The sequence below is a fragment of the Galeopterus variegatus genome, unplaced genomic scaffold (assembly GCF_000696425.1).
Source record: "Galeopterus variegatus unplaced genomic scaffold, G_variegatus-3.0.2 Scaffold2024, whole genome shotgun sequence".
Classification (NCBI taxonomy): Eukaryota; Metazoa; Chordata; class Mammalia; order Dermoptera; family Cynocephalidae; genus Galeopterus; species Galeopterus variegatus.
The window spans coordinates 277059-299124 of record NW_007728135.1 but is presented as its reverse complement, the minus strand read 5'-3'; the positions used below and the strand labels follow the sequence as shown (position 1 = coordinate 299124).

Below are 22066 nucleotides of genomic sequence, written 5' to 3'. Positions count from 1 at the left end.
ACAATAAAATCCAGAAGACTTTTAAAAAGTCATGTTGGGGCCGGCCCCGTGGCGCACTCGGGAGAGTGCGGCGCTGGGAGCGCAACGATGCTCCCGCCGCGGGTTCGGATCCTATAATAGGAATGGCCGGTGCGCTCACTGGCTGAGCGCGGTGTGGGCAACACCAAGCCAAGGGTTGCGATCCCCTTATCGGTCACGAAAAAGACAAAAAAAAAAAAAAAAAAGTCATGTTAAACTGAAATGTCTTGAACCAGTGTTTCTGGCTATCTGAAAGATTCTAGTTGGTTCTGTACCTACCTGTGTGCATATGGAGTCCCTGATTTCTATAAATTCCTGGCCTGTTATGAACAGTTCCCACTAAGAATGTTTAGGAATCCTAAAGTAGAGTTGCTAGATGAAATACAGGATGCTCAGATGGGAACCTCAGATAAACAACAGATAATGTTTTAGTATAATTATATCCCATGCAATATTTGAAACATACTTATACTAAATAGTCATTGTTTACCTAAAGTTCACATTTAACTGAGCATCCTGTGTTTTTATTTTTTAAATCCAGCAAGCCTATGGAAGTGTGGGCTGGACCAGAGCACTGTCCACTCTTTCTGGGCTGGATCCCATTTATGTGACCCTACCTCTCCTCATATTACTGCAGAAAAGCTGCTGCTTAGCCTTGCACCCCAAACTCTCACTTTTGCTGTTTTTCCTGTATGTCTTATATGTTTTCTTATCTTTGGTGTTAGGATTGAGAGATGCAGACTTGCAAATAACACATACACACAAAAATTCAATTCTTAAATTCTGCATGGTAGAAGCAGTGCAAGTTAAGACTTTATACTTAGAGGCGGTAAGCCCAGTGGCAGTTGCAATATGTATATTTTGGAGTACTTTTCCACCACGTGGGAGCCACAAGTGTCCTGTCTCCCTTAGAAACCTGGGCAGGTGGCCTGGCCTCCTGAGTACTTGTCTGGCCTGGTTTATGAGAAAATTCCACTCATTCAAGTTAAATCTGGCTGACTTTCACCTGCTTCTCCAGGGACTGACCTTCAGCTCTCTACTGAGATTCATTTTGTTAGCCTTAAATAAAGGGCTCTTTCAGTTTTTGAGTCACGGCACAAGTTAAAGAGCAAGGAGCTTCACCTAAAGTTTTCAGTCACATCAACTAATGCTTATATATGCCACATGAAGAATGTTTTTCTTACTAATAGTTTGTATATACATTCTGTTTAAGGTAGGTAGTTTTTCTTTCCCTGACTATAAAGCTAGTCTTATGTACAGAAAAGGATATATATGAAATTTTGGCCATATCCGTTATTGTTTATGGAAGAGAATCCTGAATAATTTCAAACTAATAGAAAAGTAGAGAAAAGTAGAATTAACACTTGTATGTTAACCATCTACTAGTATACTTAAACATTTAATCATTTTCTTTAGATTTTTAAAGCCACTGTTGAGGGCCCCTTCTTTGATCCCCCTTTATCCAATTTCTGTGCTGCTTTTCCTAGAGATGGTTAACTCTCCCAACATTTGTGTGCAGCTATCACCATGCAGAACTCTATGGGGCACCATTCACGATCAACATATATGTATGTATTCCTTGACAGTGTATATATATAGTATAGGTTTTCTAAACCCATTCTTATCCCAAGATAAGTTTTGACAATTATATCACTGTCAATAGTATCAGTTTTGTCTCTTCCTTTCCAATTCTTACATCTTTTTTTTTTCTTACTGCATTATCTCAGACCTCTAGTATAATGAAAATGTGGGTGATGGTGGGTATTCTTAATCTTGCCTCCTGAAGTTTCACCACTACGTTGGAAGTTTGCTGAAAGTACTTGATAAATATCCTGAATCTGATTATCTTCTGATTTAAATTAGCCAAGAGGGTTTCTTTGTCTTTTTAAAATCAAGAATGGGTGTTGTGCTTTATCAAGATACGTTTCTGTATCATTCTGTGTCATTTTGAGAATTTGAGATTCAACAGTTTTTCTCTGGTATGTTAATGTGGTGGATATCATTGGTAATTTTTTAGATGATCTATAGTTCTTGCATTCTTAGAATAAATCCTGCATATTTGTGTGGTTTTCACAAACTGCTGAATTAGATTTGCTGATTTTAGGTTGTTTTTGTTTATCCTTTTGTTGATTTTAATTTAATTACATTATAGAAAGAACATGTTCTGTGTGACAGTATGGCTTTAACATTTTTTTGAGATTTACTTTACGAATCACCAGTTCTTACAAATATATCATATGTGCCTGAAAGTAATGTATGTTGGTTTGTTGGGTTTTGTTGGGTTCTAGGATACATATAATCGGGCTGGCCCGGTGGCGCACTGGATAGTGCGCCGCTTGGGAAGCGCGGCGGCGCTGCCGCCCGAGGGTTCGTATCCCACATACAGACTGGTTCCCGCTCACTGGCTGAGCGAGGCGCGGGAGCAACACTGAGGGTTGCAATCCCGTTGCCGGTCCCCGGTCCGGTATGGGGGCAACACTGAGGGTTGCGATCCGTTGCCGGACACGGAAAAAGACAAAAGACGAAAAAAAAAAAAAAAAGGATACATATAATCAAAGTTGTTAATTGTTTCAGTCATGAAACAATACGATTGTGTTTGATCTATCCATTTCCGATAGAGGGCTATTATTTATCTCTTATAATTTTACTTACGTTTCTGTCAGCTTTTGCTTTATATATTTTAAGTCTGTGTTAATTGCATTCAGCTTCATGACTTTACCCACTTTCAAACTTAAGAAATAAAACATTGCACTTGAAGCCTCTTCATGCCTTCCACCTTCCCCTTAGGTGAAATTAACTCCATGCACTTCTCTATACTTAAATCAGTATAAAATCCCAAAACAATAGATAGTATGGCTTTCACCTGTTTTAAAAGTCTATAAAATGGCATCCTCTTATATGTATTTTTCAGCAACATTTTCTTTCAAAATTCTGTGTCTTAGATTCATCTGTGTTGGTATGCATAGCTCTAGTTCATTTTAGTATCTGTGTAGTAGCGCTTTGAGTGAATATCTCTCTTAATTTTGCTTATCAATGCTGCTGTTGCTGGAAATTTAAGTTTATTCCTATTTTTCACTGTTAGAAACAATACTTGCATGAATGTTCTTTTTAACATTTGTGTTCATGTGTAAATGTTTCACTAGTGTATAAACCTAAGAGAAGAATTTCTGGTTTTATTTATGTGCACCTTTAAATTTAATAGACATTGTCCAAATGATCTCTAAAGCGATTGCAATTAACTCTCCTGTCAGTGTGTGGAATTCTTATTCATTGTCACCTGCAGTTAGTATTAGCAGACTTTTTACTATTTCCATATTTGATGGGTGTGAAATAGTATCCCATTGCAGTTTTCACTTACATTGTCCTGAGGACAAGTGAGATTGAGTGTATTTTTATGTATTTATTAGCCATTTGGAGTTCTTATTACATGAATTTATTGGTTCTTTTTCCACCCCCTTTTCTTTTTTGGGGGGGTGGCTGGCTGGTAAGGGGATCTGAATCCTTGACCTTAGCGGGGTTTTTTTTGCCCGTTTTTCTATTAGTTGCTTTTCTTCTTATTTATTTCTAGGACTTGTCTAGGACTTGTGTTCTGGATGCTAGTTTTTTGTTGATCATATACTTTGCAAATATCTTCTCCATGTATGTGGCTTATCACTCTTTGATAGCATCTTTCGGCATACACAATTTTGGTAATTAAAAAAAAATTTCTTTTGTCTTTTTAAATGTATTGCTTAAGAAATCGTTTTGTACTCCAATGTCATAAAGATGCTCTTAATATTGTCCATGGATTTTTCTGTTATGCTGTTCACATTGAGATTCTTAATCCACTGGGAGTGATTCTTGAGTATGGTTTGAAGTATGACTATTGTTCTGAAATTTGGATTTTTAAAAAGAGTGTATCCCTCCCACACAAATTTCAATGCAACCTTAGATCACATACTATGTTTCCATATGTGCATGTCTCTATTAACATACTTTCTTTTCTATTTTTATTTCACAGTCTCTTTTGCTATCCTCGTATCAATACCAAAGTTTCTTAATTAAGATTCTTTTCTTCTATCCTTTTCTTGTGCCACGCTGAATGTTTAGTTAATTATTGTGTCTTTTACTTACATATTCTTTCCATGATTGTGCCAGAGTTTATTCAGCTCTTATGTTTTCTGTTTCAATGACTATATTTTGTTTCTAATATTTCAAAATTTTATAATCACCTACTATTCCTTCTTGTCTTTTTTTCCAGTGTGCTGTTACTGTCATTATTGTTTATAATGGTGGTTATTCTTTTGTTTATCTTGATAAGGATTCTAAACATTACTAAACTATTTTAATATATTTAATATTTATAATTTGTATTGCATGATATTGTTGATTTTATTGCCCTGTCTTGAGGTTTAGGTTTCTTCATGTATTTCAGAAGCTTGGTTTGATGGCTCATGATCTATAGGATGCTTTTAAAATAAGTTTTCTCCTCCCCTTTGCCCTTGTCTGTTTTGCAGTTGTCTCACCAGGTCTTTGCAAGACCCCTAGACCAGAAGTTGCTCTTGGTCTAATGGTGTTTGGGGATTTTTGTCTGAGGTGATGGTGTGGATATTGCAGATCTAGTCACTGGGGACGGGGTGGACAGGATTTCAGATTTGGTCTTAATCTTTGTATCCTCCTGTTTAGGTCCCCAGGCAGCAGCTGACAATTTCTTCCAGCTGTCCTTTACCATTGGAGGGGAACCACACCCCAGTCCCTTTTTCTAAGCAGCAAGCCTGGCCCTGGTTTCCTGCTGCACTGGTTTTCCAGGGGGTAGTTTCAGCCCCTGCTGCTCTGCGGTAACCTAACTCCAGGCTGTCCTGCCTGTACCGCCCACTTCTGGAACTAGGGCACAGCAGGCCCAGAGCTTTGGGCCCAAAGACCACTTTGCTGTTTTGTCCTATTTGTTTTTCCAAGATGTTATTCTGTTTTGCTGCTCACCTGTGACTTTTAACTTTCTCATTTTAGATTTTAGATTTTATTGCTGTGTAGCCTTGGAAGAGAGATTAAAACGAAAAGTGTGAACCTGTAACAACTGGAAGTCATTTTTAACGTTTTTGGAAATGTGGCTGGAAATGCCCCGTACTTGTTCTAATTTTTCTCAACTAGTTACCATATCCATACTAGTCCACCTTTCAAATCTTTTAAATGCAAGGAAAGTGGTCATTACTGAGCTTTGGCTCACCCTCTCTTCTCCTGCCCCATCCCAAATCCTTCAGGTGTTGCTGTGGCACTTGGTAGCAAGTTTAAAGTTTAAATATGAAGTATTGTGACCGCCACCTAGTGACAGGGATTGGGGACTTTCAATTGTAGCCTAAATCATATTCTCAGTATGTGCCTTTCTAGCAGGTTTGTTTCTTGGTCATTATTTAGTTGTTGTTGACTATGATTTTGAAAACTACTTAGGTAGGCAGGGTATTATAAGTTTTAGGGATCTTACGTTTCTGGGATTCTAAACTGAGTAGCATCTCTGTTCTAACTATGTGGTTTGGAAAAGGCATGGCTACCTTTGTACCTGTCAGAAACAGTGGAAGAGCATTCAAAGTCAGTGAAGTCAAGGGGAAAAAGTCAACAGCAGCCAGCAGGGCTTTTGAACTGAGCACTCAGGCAAGCAGCCGGTGAGAGCCCGGCCCTGTAATGTTGACACAATACCTTTTATCAGTGGGCCTTCAACAATCACACATATGGTAGGGAAAGTGTAAGAAGTAGTCGAACTCCATTTTTTGACGTTTGCTGACAGCTTTTAAGCCTCACCCCTTTCTCTTCCTCTGTGTCCCACATCTAGGCAATCTGATAAGAAAGCCTTTGACACTGCAGGAGATTTGAACCACATAAGCCACTGTGCACAAGTAGGAACCCTCCACCTGAAAACCATAAAAACCCAAGCCAGTCCCCCACCTTTGCTCTTTTTCCAGGCATTTTAGACCAGCTTGGGAGGCCTGCCCCACTCTCCCCATCCAATTGGGAAATCAATAAATTTTAATTCTCTGTGTGCATAATCTAGTTTTGCCAGTGTTATGTGAATGTGTATTCAGATGTGTGTGTGTTATGGTGACAGGCTGGGATATATGTGAAAGAAACTATAAATAAAAATCAGATTTAACCACAAACTGGTTACTACAGGCCCAGAAATCCTTACGGAGAAGATGGGCATATCGTAAGCACATAACAGAATCGTACCAGCCACTGTAACTCACTGTCCACTCTGGCCCCAGGTTCATCAAACCTCCCTGTGGTTAAAAATAAATACCCAGTACCCTTTTTAAAGATTCCTCAAGTTTACAAGTGATTCCAGTAATTGGAGAAAGCTAGCAAGTGTCCAATGTCTAGAGATTTAGGATTTTGTTTGCACCTGATGCTTCCCTAACCATAAGAACAGTAATAGCAAACAAAAACAAGGAAACCAGTGAAAACGCTGCAGAGTAAACAGCACAGGTTCTTTCAGCATGAATGATGTTGTTGGCACTTACTAGCGTGTGGTTTTGGGAAAGTTGTTCAACTCGAGCACCTCAGTTTCCTCATCTGTAAAACTGATCTTGATATGATAGGGTGTGCCTTGTAAATTTGACGTGAGGATGGCATGAGTTAATCTGTGTAAAGTGCTAAGAACTGTTCCTGAGAAATAACACTCAATGTTATCTGTACCCATATATAATTAAGATAAACTTATTTAATCAGTGGTGAACTACAGCAATGGTTACTACATGTCTTCCATGTTAGTGAAGTCATCGTTAATTCTGCTCTTGGCGAGTTGGAGGACACAGACCCTGTAATGACACCTGGCAGAAAGGATGTTTTGTTTTGTGGACTGATCAAAATAGAAGGTTTGTGCAACAAAAATGGAACAGACCAATTAGACTAAGTACTTGAAAGAGCCTTATTTTTATGGAGGAAGTCCTTTCTTATATTTTTTTCTCCAAAATCTTGAATCCTGCCAGTCAGGAGGCTTTTTCCTTTTTCTACCTTTCATCTAATATATTATTTCCTTACAAGACATTCTTCAGGCTTCTTTTTTGTGGGCTACATTATTTGAATTTATTCATTAATTTCCATTGGGACTTCCACAGGGTGTGCCCTTTTTATGCCCTGATGTTCAAAATCTCTATTCTTCTTCTTCATACACTTATAGGGTCCCAGAGCTACTGGATACCAGGGTCAAGTTCTGTTTTCAACAAACACAAACATCCGTGGTCTTGAATTGACACCTGTCTCACCAACGTCACCCTCAAGATTTGCCCCTCAACATTCTCTTGTGAACCCTCAAAGTGAGCATTCCATTAGTAGAGGCACTAGCTTCCTTCTGCTACAAGCTGCCCAGAGATTCTCTTTTGTCATCCTTCTGGGGATGGGGGTGTGTTTTCCTGCCACCTGTCACACTGTAACTGTTGGCAAAAATATTTGTGTAAGGAGGAGATGAATCATGCTTTGCTGGGTGTTAGCTTTGCAATGATCTCCTTCATCAATTTGTTAATGAATTAGTCATAACTATATCTGTCACATCCTTATAGGTATAATTTACACAAAATGACTCATTTCAACATTTACTCTGGAATTTCTATTTAGGATGTAGGTGCTATTCCCGAGGGGCATCAGTGTTACAGGAAAGTTGGTTTAACTAGCCTTTCTTTATCTACTTTGTAAAGGCTTAGAATTGATTAAGGTTTAGATATTTATCATCTCGTGGGTTTAGGACTCAATAATTACACAAGACTCAAACTTATTAAATCATTTTATGCTCCTTATTTTATGAATCTAGAGATTCTCTTGTGCCTATATAATATTCTTTATTTGATACTAGAAAACTCATATAGCCAATTTGCAAAAGAAAAGCAATTTTTTCCTATTTTAATGTTAGCTATACTATACATAAAGAAAATTGCATAAAACACATACAGGTTAAAGAATAATTTTTCATTGAAACCCATGTAACACTGCCTTGCTTAATCTTAACCTCTCCTCTTCTCCTGGAAGCTACCATTCTCCTGACTTTTTTTAATATTATCACTTGCTTTTCTTTATAGTTTGTTGTTTATATGTGCCTAGGATTAGGATAATTGGGTAGGGACGTATGAGTATCTCCAACTTTATTAGCAAATGCAAGACATTTTCCGGGCCGGCCTGTGGCTCACTCGGTAGAGTGCGGTGCTGATAACACTAAGGCCATGGGTTTGGATCCCATATGGGGATGGCCGGTTGGCTCACTGGGTGAGCGTGGTGCTGACAACACCAAGTCAAGGGTTAAGATCCCCTCACCGGTCATCTTAAGAAAAAAAAAAAAAAAAAAGACATTTTCCATAGTGATTATACCAATTTGCACTCCTACTCAAAGTGTGTGAGAATTCCCATTTTGGATCCCATATGGGGATGGCCGGTTGGCTCCCTGGGTGAGCGTGGTGCTGACAACACCAAGTCAAGGGTTAAGATCCCCTCACCGGTCATCTTAAGAAAAAAAAAAAAAAAAAAGACATTTTCCATAGTGATTATACCAATTTGCACTCCTACTCAAAGTGTGTGAGAATTCCCATTGCTCCACATTTCACTAACACTCAGTTTTGTCAGACTTTAAATATCCCTGCTTACTAATGAGAATGAACACCTTTAAATATGTTTATCTATTGTTTGTGCATCCTCTTTATAGAGTGCCTCTTGACATTTTTTGCCTATTTTTTACATGGGCTCCGTTTTCTAAAGTTTTGTAAGATTTACAAGTGTTTATATATTTGTACTAGATCTTGGTTAATTATATGTGTTTCAAGTATTTTCTCCCACTCTGTGGCTTGTCTTTTTTCTCTTTGTTGTGTAGTTTGAGGAAAAGAAGTTCTTAATTTTAAAGTAGTGAAACTTACCAGTTTTTTCCTTTTATAGGTACTGCTTTTGAGTCTTAAGAAATTCTTTCCTACCCTGAGGTTATAAAAATAGTATGCTATATTATCTGATAAAACAGTTACAGTTTTGCTTTTTACAGTTTAGCTCTTAATCAACTTGGAATAAATTATCATATGGTGTAAAGTTGGGATTTAGTTTTGTTTTCCCATAAGAATATCCTTTTCCCAACTGATAGTTGTTGAACAGACCATTCTTTGTGTAAGCAAGGATCTTTAGTGCCACTTCTGCAATGCACTAAAGGGAAGGGAGGGAAGTGGCCATAAATTTGTGACATATTTCTGGGACATCTATTCTAGTTTATTAGTGTATTCGTTATCCCTGTGTCAGTACCATGCCACCTTAAATACATTGTAATAATTAAAAATAATTCTTGGGCTGGCCGGTTAGCTCAGTTCATTAGAGCATGGTGCTGATAACACCAAGGTCCAGGGATCAATCCCTGTGTGAGCCAGTCATCAAAAAAAAAAAAAATTAGGTGGTAGGTTGTCTTACCCTAATCAGTAGTTTCAAGTTTCTTGGCCGTTATTGGCATTTTATACTTCCATGCTTTCATACACATTTTAGAATGAGCTCCTTAGTTCCAATGAAATAAAATCCCTCAAGAAATTTTGAAGGATTACATTGTCTATTGAACAATTTGGAAAAAGTAGCACCTTACAATATTGAGCCTTATAAATCAGAAACATGGCTTGTTTACTTTCTGTCTGTGTTTTTTTTTGGTAAAATATTTCAATAAAGTGTTACTATTTTCTCACAGGTTGTTAGATATTTAGTTTTTTCCTAGGTACTTTGTGTTTTCAGGAATACTGTAAAGGTTATCTTTTAAGTTTTCTTTTTAAAACTGTTGCTAGTATGAGAATTTTTGTATATTTTGGTTCATATCCAGGAACTATACTAAACTCACATATCAATTCTAATATTTAATCTGTTGAATCTTTTAGATTTTTCTAAATATGTAAACATAAGGAATAATAGCTTTATTTTTCCCTTTATAATCTGTGTATGTTTCATTTTTTCTTGTCCTACTGCATCTGCTGGTATCTCTAAAAAAAAAATAATGTTGAATTATAAGTGGTAGAAGCAGGCATTATGCTAAATCTCCTAGACAAAACATTTAAAAGTATAATATTTGATACAGGATTTCAAAAAAATTAACATGCTGTAGAATTAACTTTTTCTTTTTGGTATACTGTTCTTTGAGTTCTAACACATGTATGGACACATGTAACTACCACCATAATTAGAGAATAGTTTCATCCCTAAAATTCCTTTGTATGCTACTACTTTTTCATCAACCCCCTCCCCGCAACTCTCATCTCTCGCAACTGCTGCTCTGATCCGTGCTTTATCCCTCTAGTTTTATCTTTTCCAGATGTCATAAATGGAATTAAACAGTGGGTGGCCTTCTGAGACTCTTTCACTTTGCATAATGCCTTTGAGGTTCATCTGTGTTGACGTGTTTCTTTCATCGCTGAGTACTATTCCATTCTATGGACATACCACAGTTTATTTATACATTCACTTGTTGAATTAAGCTTTTTTTTTATTAGCACATTCATAGTTACAAATCTTACTTATTCTTTATGCCCTTTATCAATCTCTCACCTTCCTCTACCCCCTCCCCTCTAATAACCATAGGTATGTTCTCTCCATCTGATAGATAACTATTCCCCTGTTGGTTTGTTGACTAGATGATCTGTCCCGTACTGAGACAGGTATGATCAAGTCCTCCCCTACTATTGTAAATCAGATGCTTCCTTTATTACTCTGGAGTGTGCTTTGTGGGGAGAGAGGACCCCCCCCCCCTTTTTTTGGTCTCTGCTGCCTCTCCATGTGTGTCAATGCAGTTGAGAGTCTGGTGTGCCCTCTGCACAGTGGCTATGACTGCTGATATAGACTACCCACTTTTGTGGCAGCCATGGCAATTGTAGTGGCTATGGTGGGTTACCCATGTGAAAATGGTATTTTTGGTGTGCTCTTTACCCAACTGGTTGCGGCTGGGTTCAGCTTTCCCCTGGCTCCATGCCTCAGGACCCCAGTGGTACCCAGGGTGGTGGTGGCAGCTTGCCTAGTTTCAACTGGGTTTGGCTTTCCCTGGCTCCATACCTCAGGACCCCAGTGGGGTCCTGGGGTGGTGGCGGCAGCTTGCCTAGTTGTGGCTGGGTTCAGCTTCCCTCAGCTCCATTTCCCATTCTAAGATGTTCTTGTGAAGCAGCAGGAGAAGGGAAGAGGGAGGGAAATAGGGTAGGAAGAGGAGGAAGTATGGGGGATGTGACCGAGGCCCATTCCCCTGCTACCACTCCAGCAGGGCAGACCAGGAGACTTCCAGTGGTAACTGGCTCATTGCTGGGCTGAATGCAGAAGTCAGTGGGGTGTGGCTAAAGCCCTTGACCCCCCACCCTCCTGGCTCAGGAGCCCAGGGCACTTCCTGTGACGGCTCAGTGGTCATCACTGTACTGGTTACAGATGTCAGGGGGGCATGGCTGAGGCCCTCAGCCCTCCCCACTCCCTGGTTTGGGAGCCCAGGGGGCTTCTGGTCCTTCTACGTTTTATAGGTGTTCTTTGGTCATGTTAGAGCTTTATTAGTTAATATTAAACTTTGTCTCTGATTTGTTAGTATTTTGTTTTTTCTTTCAGTTCTGTGTTGGATTATTTGCTGTTCCCACCACTTAAACTGCACTGTAACTAATATGTTGTCCTTTGCTTACTTCTAAAATGGAGGAACTTCTGTGGGGACCAGCACTTGGGCCCTGTAGTTGAGCTAAGCTAAATTTTTTCATTGCTGCTGATTCCCTGGGGAAGGCTTTTTGTGCAGCTCAGGTTTTAATGGTTGACTTTGTATGTACTTTCAGGTCTGATAAGTTCTGGTACACCTGGGTTGTGTGGAAACTCTGATCTGGGCCTGAGTCTTTTCAGCAAGCTGCACCCCCTGTGGTTCTAGATTCCTGACCCCTATACTCTGAGTGGACCTGTGCTGACTGGGGGGGCAGATCAGCTGTCCATGCTATGCCCTAATGTTCTCCTGGTGGGCCCATCTCCCCCACCACCCACACTCCAAACACTTCCCATGGGACGGGCCATGTGCTGGTCCTTGTGGTGACTCACCAGCCTCTGAGTGGCTCCTTTTTCCTGTTGTCTGTGGCTCCTCTCTCCTATATGTGTCCACAGGAACCCTGTTAGTGGTCTTGCTGGTCTCGGGGCCACCAAGGCCCTTTTTTCCCCTGCTGCCTCCAAGCAACTTCATAGGAAGGGATGAGCTGCAGCTTTTGCCAGCTCTTGCTCCCTGTGCTCAACAGCTCCAGTCTTAAAGTGGCCAGGGCTTGAAATGGTTGGAGGAGTGGTTCTTTCTTTCCTTCTCTCATCATGGCTTCTCCCACCTTCATGAACTCCGTAGGTCCCTCCTCCTCATCTCCTGAGCTCTAGCATCCCCAGCTTGGCTTTCATTGCCTTTTAATAGTTGTAAATTGGTTGACTTGTGGAAGAGAGTGACTTTGGAGACTGTCTATTCTGCCATCTTGATCTAAGCATGTTTTCTGGCTCTGCAAACTATTCTGCTTTTTTGGACCAGCTACTTAGCCTTTCTATGAATCTGCGATGGTGATAGTAATGTTACCTACATCATAAGGTTATTGTGGGGATGAAATGAGTTAATACAAATGAAATATTTAGAATAAGGCCTGATATATAGTAAGTGCCCAATAAATACAACCCATTATTATTGTCCTCAATATAGCACAGATTTTGAGGTGGAAAAGAACTTGACAAGTTCAAGGAATAGAAGAAAGCCAGGGTGCCTGGAGTATAATTAGCCAGGGGAAGGGGCAGTGTGGAATGACAGGGAGAGGCATGTAGGAGCCAGGTCATGAAGGGCATTATGGGCTACAGCAGGGAGTTTTGATTTAACTCTAAGTACAGTGGAAAACCAGGGATGAGACATGATCTGGTTCATTTCTTTAATAGAACCTTCAGGCTGTTGTGAGGAGAATCAGTTACAGTACGGTGGTGGTAAGAGTGAAAGCAGGTGACCCTACAAAGGATACTACCAAGTATAGCGGAAAGATAGTGGCGGCTTGGAGCATAGTGGTGGTTGTGTGGATGGTGACAAATGGCTTAATACGAGGTATCATTTGGAAATAGAACCCACAGAACCTGCTGATGGATTCACAGCTCAGTGAAGCACGTTCCCCACAAAAGCAGCAGTGTAGCTAGTGATAATTATCAACAGGAATGTTCTCCTTGTGTGGATTTACCAAAGATTTCTCTCATCCACTTTTGAATTGAAACCTAAACTTTAATTCTTGATTCACAAAATCCACTTGGAGAAATAGCCTGTGTTTTAGTCTGTTCTGTGTTGGTGTAACAGAATACCTGAGACTGGGTAATTCATAAAGAAAAGAGGTTTATTTAGCTTATGATTCTGTACGCTGGAAAGCCTGTGACTGGATGATGTGTCTGGCGAGGGCCTCAGGCTGCTTCTACTTGTGGCAGAAAGGGGAAGGGGAGCCGTCGTGGGCATAGAGATCACATGATGAGAGAGGGCTCAGGAGAGAGAAACCAAGGAAGCCAGACTCTTTTCAGCAACCCACTCTCACAGAAACTAATACATTCTCAAGAGAGCTCACCCACTCTCCAGGGAGGGCATTAACCTATTCGTGAGGGATCTACCCCCATAACCCAAACACCTCCCAGTAGGCCCCGCTTCCGAACACGGCCACATTGGTGATCAGATTGCAACTTGAGTTTTGAAGGGGCAAACATACAAACTATAGCAGCCAATCTGTCACACATTTTTAAATGAGGACTCACTGACTTCTTTCTAATACTCAGGACCCTAAACACATGTGTAGAAAACCAGCTTATCTCTCAAGAATAGGTACTCATAGCATTTTGCTTTGTGGTTGTCTGCAGCATGGATAGTTTTGTGACCCTGCATGCTTAGCTGTTCTGAAAATAAAGTTGTCTTGGCTGCTTTATGCTTCGCCAGTGGGATGGTAGTTTTAGTGGTTGGCTGGAGTTCCTGTGTACACTTGGGACTTACTGTTGGAATAAACATTAGACTCAGATTAAAATTGGACCAGAAATTTATTTTTGTCCTCTTTTTAGCCTCAATTCACCCTAAAATCTCTCATCCAAGTGACAAATAGTCATGGCTTCTTGAGGTGATTTAAAGATTAAAATCAGTCCTGGGTGCTACTTAGCTTTGCATTCAAATGGAGATTTCTTTCTTTCTCTTTTTTTTTTTTTCTTTTTTTTTTTGAAACAGTTAAAAATAGAGTTCTCTGATCTCACATAAAAGTTTTATTTCCTGCCATGTCTGCTCTTAACAGGTCTGTATTTGTTCTCTGTGGGGCCTTAATCTCCAACTCCTCCTTAAAAACAAATACCTGACCCACTCTATCTGGAACACAGTCATCATGCTTTTAAAATAACAACAACAGGGCCAAGCCCGTGGCGCACTCGGGAGAGTGCGGTGCTGGGAGCGCAGCAGTGCTCCCACGGCAGGTTCGGATCCTATATAGGGATGACCGGTTCGCTCACAGCGCTCACTGGCTGAGCACGGTGCGGCCGGTCTCAAAAAAAAAAAAAAGACAAAAAACAAACAAACAAACAAAAACCCAACAAAACACTATCTTATTTTCTTAATTTAGGGACTTTTCTCCACTTTATCCTGAGCTACTTGTCATATCTTTCCCTGATTTTTCACATCTCTTATCAGGTTAATGTCATATGCTGGCATTTATTTACTTGGTTTATTTGTAGAAGGGCACCTGGAGTCTTGGAGATGCTCACTTGAACTTTGTGCCTGATTTTGTGCTTCATTGTAATTGGCTTCTTTTGTGGTCTTACAGAATACCAAGCTGCTATTTTACACTTGAAGAGGGAGCACAAAGAAGAAATTGAAAACTTGCAGGTACATCTCTTTGTTTCTACTGTACTGGTTATATGAGACTGATACTTAGTTTTCTCATATGCTGAAGTATAAATATTGCTCTTGCGTTGAAGTATTTAACTTGACAGAATCTACAGCTTACTCCTGCCAGTGGGCATCAACTTTAATCTGGGGATGAAGCCTTGGATTCTGTTTTTAATAGAATTTAATTTCCTAATTTAAAAAAATACCATAATGCATTGGATTTGATGGGGAAAATGATTGTTTTATTTTAAAGCAGAAAAGAAGACAGAGTATTTAGACTTTTATTGTTTATATGAAGTATTTCAAAAGTTACTTCTCCTATGCATAGTGTAAATTATTTTGTTGGGCTTACTCCCATTTATGTGCTCACGTCTGCATGTCTCTTGGCACATCCCTGCTCTATTATGTCATGCAGATTAAGGCACTTAAGGAAGGGGTCCTGGTAGGAGGAAGAGTTGTGCCAAGACAGCCTGAAGCCCCAGGGAGTGCTGGGAAATGGCCAACTTGATCCTCCTTAGTGAAGTCCAGAATGACCAACGGATCATGTCCCTTGTCCTGCCATCTAATCAATGTTCTCTGTTTGGCATTTGCTTACAGTGCCTGTGGCAGGAAGTTCAGAATCTTAACTTCAAATAACTAGATATTTAATCAGGTGCTGAGATTAGTTGATTGATGGGTGGGGTAACCCAATACTTCAGGAGAGAATAATAGCAGAATTTAAATAAAACTTCTTGCTCATTTAATGTTAACTCATTACTTGCTAATTTAATGAATGTGGATCAAATATTTTTTTTACTTTTTTTTTCATTGTCAAATAGAAATTGTATATCTTTGGTATACGTAACATTTTGAAATATGTATACATTGTGGAGTGACTAAATTGAGCTAATTAACATATGCATTACCTCACATACTTACCATTGATTTGTGGTGAGAACATTTAAACTCTAATCTCTTAGTGATTTTCAAGTAGACAATACATTGTTATTAACTATAGTCACCGTGTGCTATGCAATAGATCTCTAAAACTTGTTCATCCCGTCTACCTGTTGAACATCATCTTCGTGTTTTCCCCACCCACTAGTTCCTGGCAACAACCATTCTATTCAATAAATCTATCAGTTTGACTTTTTTAGATTCCACATGAGTGACATCATGCAGTATTTGTCTTTCTGGGTCTGGCTTATTTTAAATCACATAATGTCCTCAATTTTCTGAAGAACCTTTAAACTATTTTCTAAAATAGTTATATTGGTTTACATTCCCACCAGCATTGTGGAGGGTTTCCTTTTCTCCACATCCTGGCTGTACTAGTCCATTTTGTGTTGCTGTAACAGAGTACCTGACACTGGGTAATTTATAAAGAACAGAGGTTTATTTGGCTTACAATTCTGGGACAGCTGCATCTGGCGCTGTCCTCAGGCCGCTTCTACTGATGGTGGAAAGTGGCAGGCAGCTGGTGGGTACAAGTAGATCGCAGGGCGAGAGGAAGCAAGGGTCTTTTAAACAACCAACTCTTGTGGGAACTAATAGAACGAGAACTCCCTCATTATTCCCCACACCTAGGGAGAGCTCTAATCCATTCGTAACGGATCCATCCCAGATTTCCACAAGTTCTGGGAGGATAATACATCCAAACTCCATCACTGGCCAATACTTATCTTTCATCTCTTCTGGTAATAGCCATTCTAACAGGTGTGAAGTGATATCTCACTATGGTTTTAATTTGCTTTTCCCTAATGATTAGTGATGTTGAGTATTTTTTCAAGTACCTGTTGGCCATTCGTATGTCATCTTTTGAGAAATGTCTGTTCAGGTTCTTTTTTTTTTTAATTACTTTTAAATTTAATTTTATTTTTGTTACTACTTTTTTTTGTATTCTAAGGTGTTACTGTTGAGCAGTTGCAGAGGAGGGGGAGAGGGGGAAGGGGATAGGGTGGGAGGAGAAAGGGGGGTATGGTTGAGGCCCATGGCACTCCCCCTCATTCTGGTAGGGGAGCCTTGGGCTCTTCCAGCGGCAGCTGGGTGGTCATCACTGGGCTGGATGCAGATGTGGGGATGGTCTGCATGACCGAGGCCCTTGGCTTCCCACTGCCCTGGCTTGGAATCCTGGGGCACTTCCGGCAGTGGCTTGGTGATTGTCCCTGGGCTGGATGTGGATGTCGGGGGATGTGGCTGAGGCCCTTGGACAACCCTGCCTTTGCTCAGGACCCTGGAGTGCTTCTGGTGGCAGCTCAGTGGTCATTACTAAGCTGGATGCAGATGTTGGAGGTGTGGCTGAGGCCCTTAGCCCTTCCCCTGCCCAGTTTGGGAGCCTGGGTGACTTCTGGTCCTTCTAGGTTTTATAGGTGTTCCTCAGTGATGTGAGACCTTTACTGGTTAATATCAGAACTTTGTCTCTGATCTGTGGGTATTTTGTTTTTTCTTTCAGTTCTGTGTTGGATTATTCCCTGTTTCCACCACTTAAACTCTGCACTTGAACTAATTTGTTGTCCATTGGTTACTTCTAAAATGGGGGAACTTCCTGTGGGGACCAGCACTTGAGCCCTGTGGTCGAGCTAAATTGCTGCTTTGCTGCTGATTCTCTGGGGAAGGCTTTTCGTGTGGCTCAGGTTTTAATTGTTGACCTTGTAAGCACTTCCAGGTCATGTGAGGTCCGGAACACCTGGGTTGTATGGACAGTCTAGTCTGGGCCTGAGTCTTTTCAGCAAACTGTAACCCCCACAGTTTTATAATACTGACAAGTCTCCACTGAGTGATCCTGTGCTGATTGGGGTTCCTTTTTCTGTTGTCTGTGGCCCTTCACTCCTATGTGGGTCCAGGGGAACCCTGTCAGTGGTCTTGCTGGCCTGGGGTCACCAAGGCTCTTTTCTCCCCTGCAGCCTCCAAGCAGCTTCATAGGAAGGGCCCAGCTGTGGCTTTTGCCAGCTCCTGCTCTGTGTGCTCACTAGGGCCAGGCTTGAAGTGGCCAGGACTTGAAATGGTCAGAGTGGTCCTTTCTTTCTCTCATCATGGCTTCTCCTGCCTTCATGAACTCCACAGGTCTCTCCTCCTCTTCCCCTGAGCTCTAGCAGCCCCAGCTTGGCAGTTGTTGCTTTTTAATAGTTGTAAATTGAATGATTGTGGGAGAGTGTGATGCTGGGGACTGTCTATTCTGCCATCGTGATCAGAGGTCTGTTCAGGTTCCTTGCTCATTTTTAAATCAGATTTGTCTTCTTACTATTAAGTTATTTAGGTTCCCTATATATTTTGTATATAACCCCTTATGTGTATGGAAATATTCTTCTTTGCAATAAGTAATAACGCACTTTTAAAAAACTGAGACAGTGTATTGGATTATCTATGAAGTCACAAGTAGCAAAGCAATTATCAGGTAAGCAAAATGGTGTATGAATTCAAACCACACCCATCCAGTAAGTTTTAAGTAGTTCAGAAGAGGGAATGAGTCCATTTCACAAAGAAACAAAGTGGAAAAATACCTGTTTCCTAGGGGGAAAAGAGAGGTGGAGACACTTATCTCCTTTGTTGCAAAATGGCCTGCAGAGACCTCTTTCTTTTTCTTTGTTATGGTGTGAAAAATATTCTCAACTGTCTCAGAGGAACTGAAATTGATGGGGCATAGTTTAGGAAACTGATTGTTAAAGAGGGGGTAAGTACAGAAATGATTCTGTAAGCAGATGTTTTAATAGCCAAGTTGTAAGAGTTCACATTAGCTTTCCCTAAGCCCTGTGAGGGCTTTCACAGCTGAATAATATTCTCAGTAATAGTAGATGCATACAGTTTTTGAGTTCTTACTATGTGCTGGACATGGTTGTAGCATGTTACATATATTATCTTGTATCATCTCTGTGAAAGTCCTATGATCTTACATCTCAAACTAAAAAAAAGATTGGAGATGGGAAAAAGAAGGAAATGGACGAAAAGTATATTGTGGTCATAATCTTTTAAAATATGGAATAGATTAAGATATGATTTTTAAATGTTCCTAATTATACTTTAGATTTTTGAAAAGTATTTCTAAATTATCTGCTCTGTTGATGCTATTATTAGTAAACTTAAACATTTTGCCTCATATTTATGATTTATACTAATTGCTAAAACCCTGTGGCCATGATACGCTACTGCCATTGGAGCAGTGTGCCCAATTTCTACACTAAACTGTAATTTGAAATGCTCCTGGCAGTCATGGACAGAAAACCCTCAATAGGAAACTGGCATCTCTTAACTCTGATCTGACCCAAAGAAGTGTTTCATTTGGCAAACACAGCATTTTAAAGATTGAATTAGGAATAAATATTTTAAAATATGAAGATTTTTTTAAATCTAAAAACCTGGATTTCTAGCTGCTTCTAAAAAAAAGTGAAATATCTAGCAACAGTGGGCTTATTTTCCTGTATAATTTCCACCTGCTGGGGTTGAGGAGCAGGCATCCACTTCAGTTAGGACAAGTGCTCTGCAGTTTGCCACTGTCCACTCTGGGTCATTTCACCTGCTTGGCTCCTCTGTGCTTTAGTTAACCCCTGTGTCTGGGTGATATTGAAAATAAAATGAAACAGTAGTTTGGCAGCAACACCAACCAGTCAGAACAGATGTAGTCATAAAGCAGAAACCTAGCCTGGCTGTCTTTGTGGGTACTCACTGAATATCATCCTTACCCGTTTTATTCCACAAAGTAGCAAAGTTCCAACTATTGTCACAGGACTCGTGGAAGATAATGGGTGGGAAAATTGCTATTTTCTTGCTCATTTCTTTATGTGTGATTTCCATTTCCATTGGCAGCCTTCGTTGTCTGTGATATTTTCTTTCTCCCCTTACAAAGTCATGGGGAAGTCAGATGTGTTTCAGGACTTCTTTAACATGCCTTTCTAGAATAAGAAGGATTTCATGCTTAGAGAACATAAGAAAAGTAAATCATTCTGTCACCACATAAAAGAATGTATGTATCACATTTAGTTTTTTTGGAATGTTTTCATAGAATTTTAAGAAGCCATATGATTCAGTAAACGGAGACCCTAAATTCAGCTTTCTATTCTGTTTTGACCATGGATTTCTAGAGAAGTCACTTAATTGTTCAGTTCCCCCACCAACAAAATGGAAACCCATGTACCATCTATAATACTTTGATTTGACTATTTTAGGCCATTCCCAAAGCTAACAATGGGGGAGCCTAGGGTTTTTAATCGCATGCATGCACTGCAGCCAGTGTTTGAGTGCTGCACCATAGGAAGGGCCTAGGGCATGGTCTCACTTAGCAACTTACACGCATAGTCCCCTTATAATTGGTGACTTGAATAAATCAGTTCCTAGCACCTTCTGTTTATATACCTTCACTCAAGCTTAAAGCACTTGGGTAACATCTCTATTCCAGTGGGAGAGTGGTGGCAGGCCAGACATTTTCTATGACTTTACTATGTGATGTCATTTATAATGAAACCATGGCAAAATTCTTTTCTTTAATTTTGTCTAAGCGTGTCCTCCATTTAGTAAACTCTGCCTTAAGAGTTTATGATGACTTCATGATACTCAACATCATGTGGTTCATTTTTCAATTTTTGATAATTCTACGATATTAACTTCAGTTTTGAAAAGGCAGCACCTTATCGTTACAGGTTCTCACTTATTAGAGAAACTTCCTCATGTTGTAGCCACTGCACTGCAAGTTCGTGATTGTTGTGTAGAAAAATAGTTCAGACCTGTCCTACTAAGGTGTATGATAAAACTAATTCTCTCACAGTATAAACAGAGAGTTACTTCTTTGAGGTTGCTTAGGAGCTAGGTTTTGAAAATCACTATCACAGCTGTTTTGCAGAATGTTTCTATATATACGTGATCTTTCCCATTATTGTAGACTGAGAACCAGGTGTGATATTATTCTATTCATGATGACAATGTGAAAGAACTTGGGGTTTGCAGTCAGTACTCCAGTTGCTTGCACTGTGACTTTGGGAAGTCAATCAACTTTTCTGGGACTTAGTTTTCTGTTTCAGCAACTGTACAATGATAATGTTTGCAGTGATGATACCTCCCTTCTAGGATTGTTCAATATGGTGTAGCCCAGTGGTACCAGTTACGTAGCACATACTCAGTAAGTGTTATTTCTTGTTCCTTCTTCCCTGTGCAAATATCTTTATAATTAGGCAATTTGAGTTTAGAGTGGTCTTCATGCTTTTTTGGTTCAGGACTTCTTTGGGACATTTGACTTATTCTTTGAGGGTGACTTTTCCATGATCTTCCAGCTGTTCTTTTGCCTCTGTGCTCTATGTCAGGGTGGTCTAAACCAGGCTTTTCCAAAGCACATTCCAGTGAACAGGGATCTTTTGAAATGCTCCTTGATGAAAAGGTTTCATGGTCAAATAAATTTGAGAAATATCTTGTATTTCTCTCTTAGAGCTTTCCCATGTATAGAGAAGAAATGTAATAGAGAAAACTATATAGCTTGTTTCCCATGTAATTCTTCCCCCCCCCCCCAAAACCCATTGTTTGGAATACTATTCTGTATTGATTGATATAATCTTATCATCTCAATGTATGATCCATTTCCTGAGTTCAAGTTTGATTCTGTGGGTGGTTTCATGACTCTTTTCATGCTGTCAAGATTCTGCTTGGTGACCTTCTGATTGTAGGCACTTTGAAGGAAGCAATTATTTTGTTTTTTCTCTGTCCTTCATAGTACCAGGCAAAGTTCTTGGCACACAGATGACACACAAATATTTCCTGTATAATAATCTATGACTGAAAAATAAGAATACCTAACTTTTATCAAATTCCTACTGGGTCGGGCCGGCCCATGGCTCACTCGGGAGAGTGCGGTGCTGATAACACCAAGGCCCCGGGTTCGGATCCCATATACAGATGGCCGGTTCGCTCACTGGCTGAGCGTGGTGCTGACAACACCAAGTCAAGGGTTAAGATCCCCTTACTGGTCATCTTTAGGGAAAAAAAAAAAAAATTCCTACTGGGTACCAACCTCTGTTCTAGGCTTTTAGCATCGGTATTATGAAGAGTGAATGTAGAAATATAAGCAAGGTAATAGGTTTGTCTTCATTTTCCAGATCATAATACATGAGGCTCTCAGCGATTGTGATGTGTCCAAAGTGCTAGACTAGTAAGTAGAGGAACCTGAATTTGAATCCATCTATCTCTGTCCGACTTTGAACCCAGTGTTCTTTCCATTAAGAAATGCAGCATTAATGGAAAGAACATTAGAATCAGAAGATCTGGATTCTAGTC

General features: G+C 40.0%; 1 protein-coding gene across 1 annotated transcript in view; it reads left to right on the top strand.

Moving 5' to 3' along the window:
- The window catches only part of FMN1 (formin 1), a 283899-nt gene that overhangs the window by 25194 nt on the left and 236639 nt on the right, over positions 1-22066 (top strand). The window contains exon 3 of the mRNA XM_008580115.1: positions 14772-14833. Coding sequence (XP_008578337.1) covers positions 14772-14833 — 62 coding nt within the window. The remainder of the gene's footprint in view (positions 1-14771; positions 14834-22066) is intronic.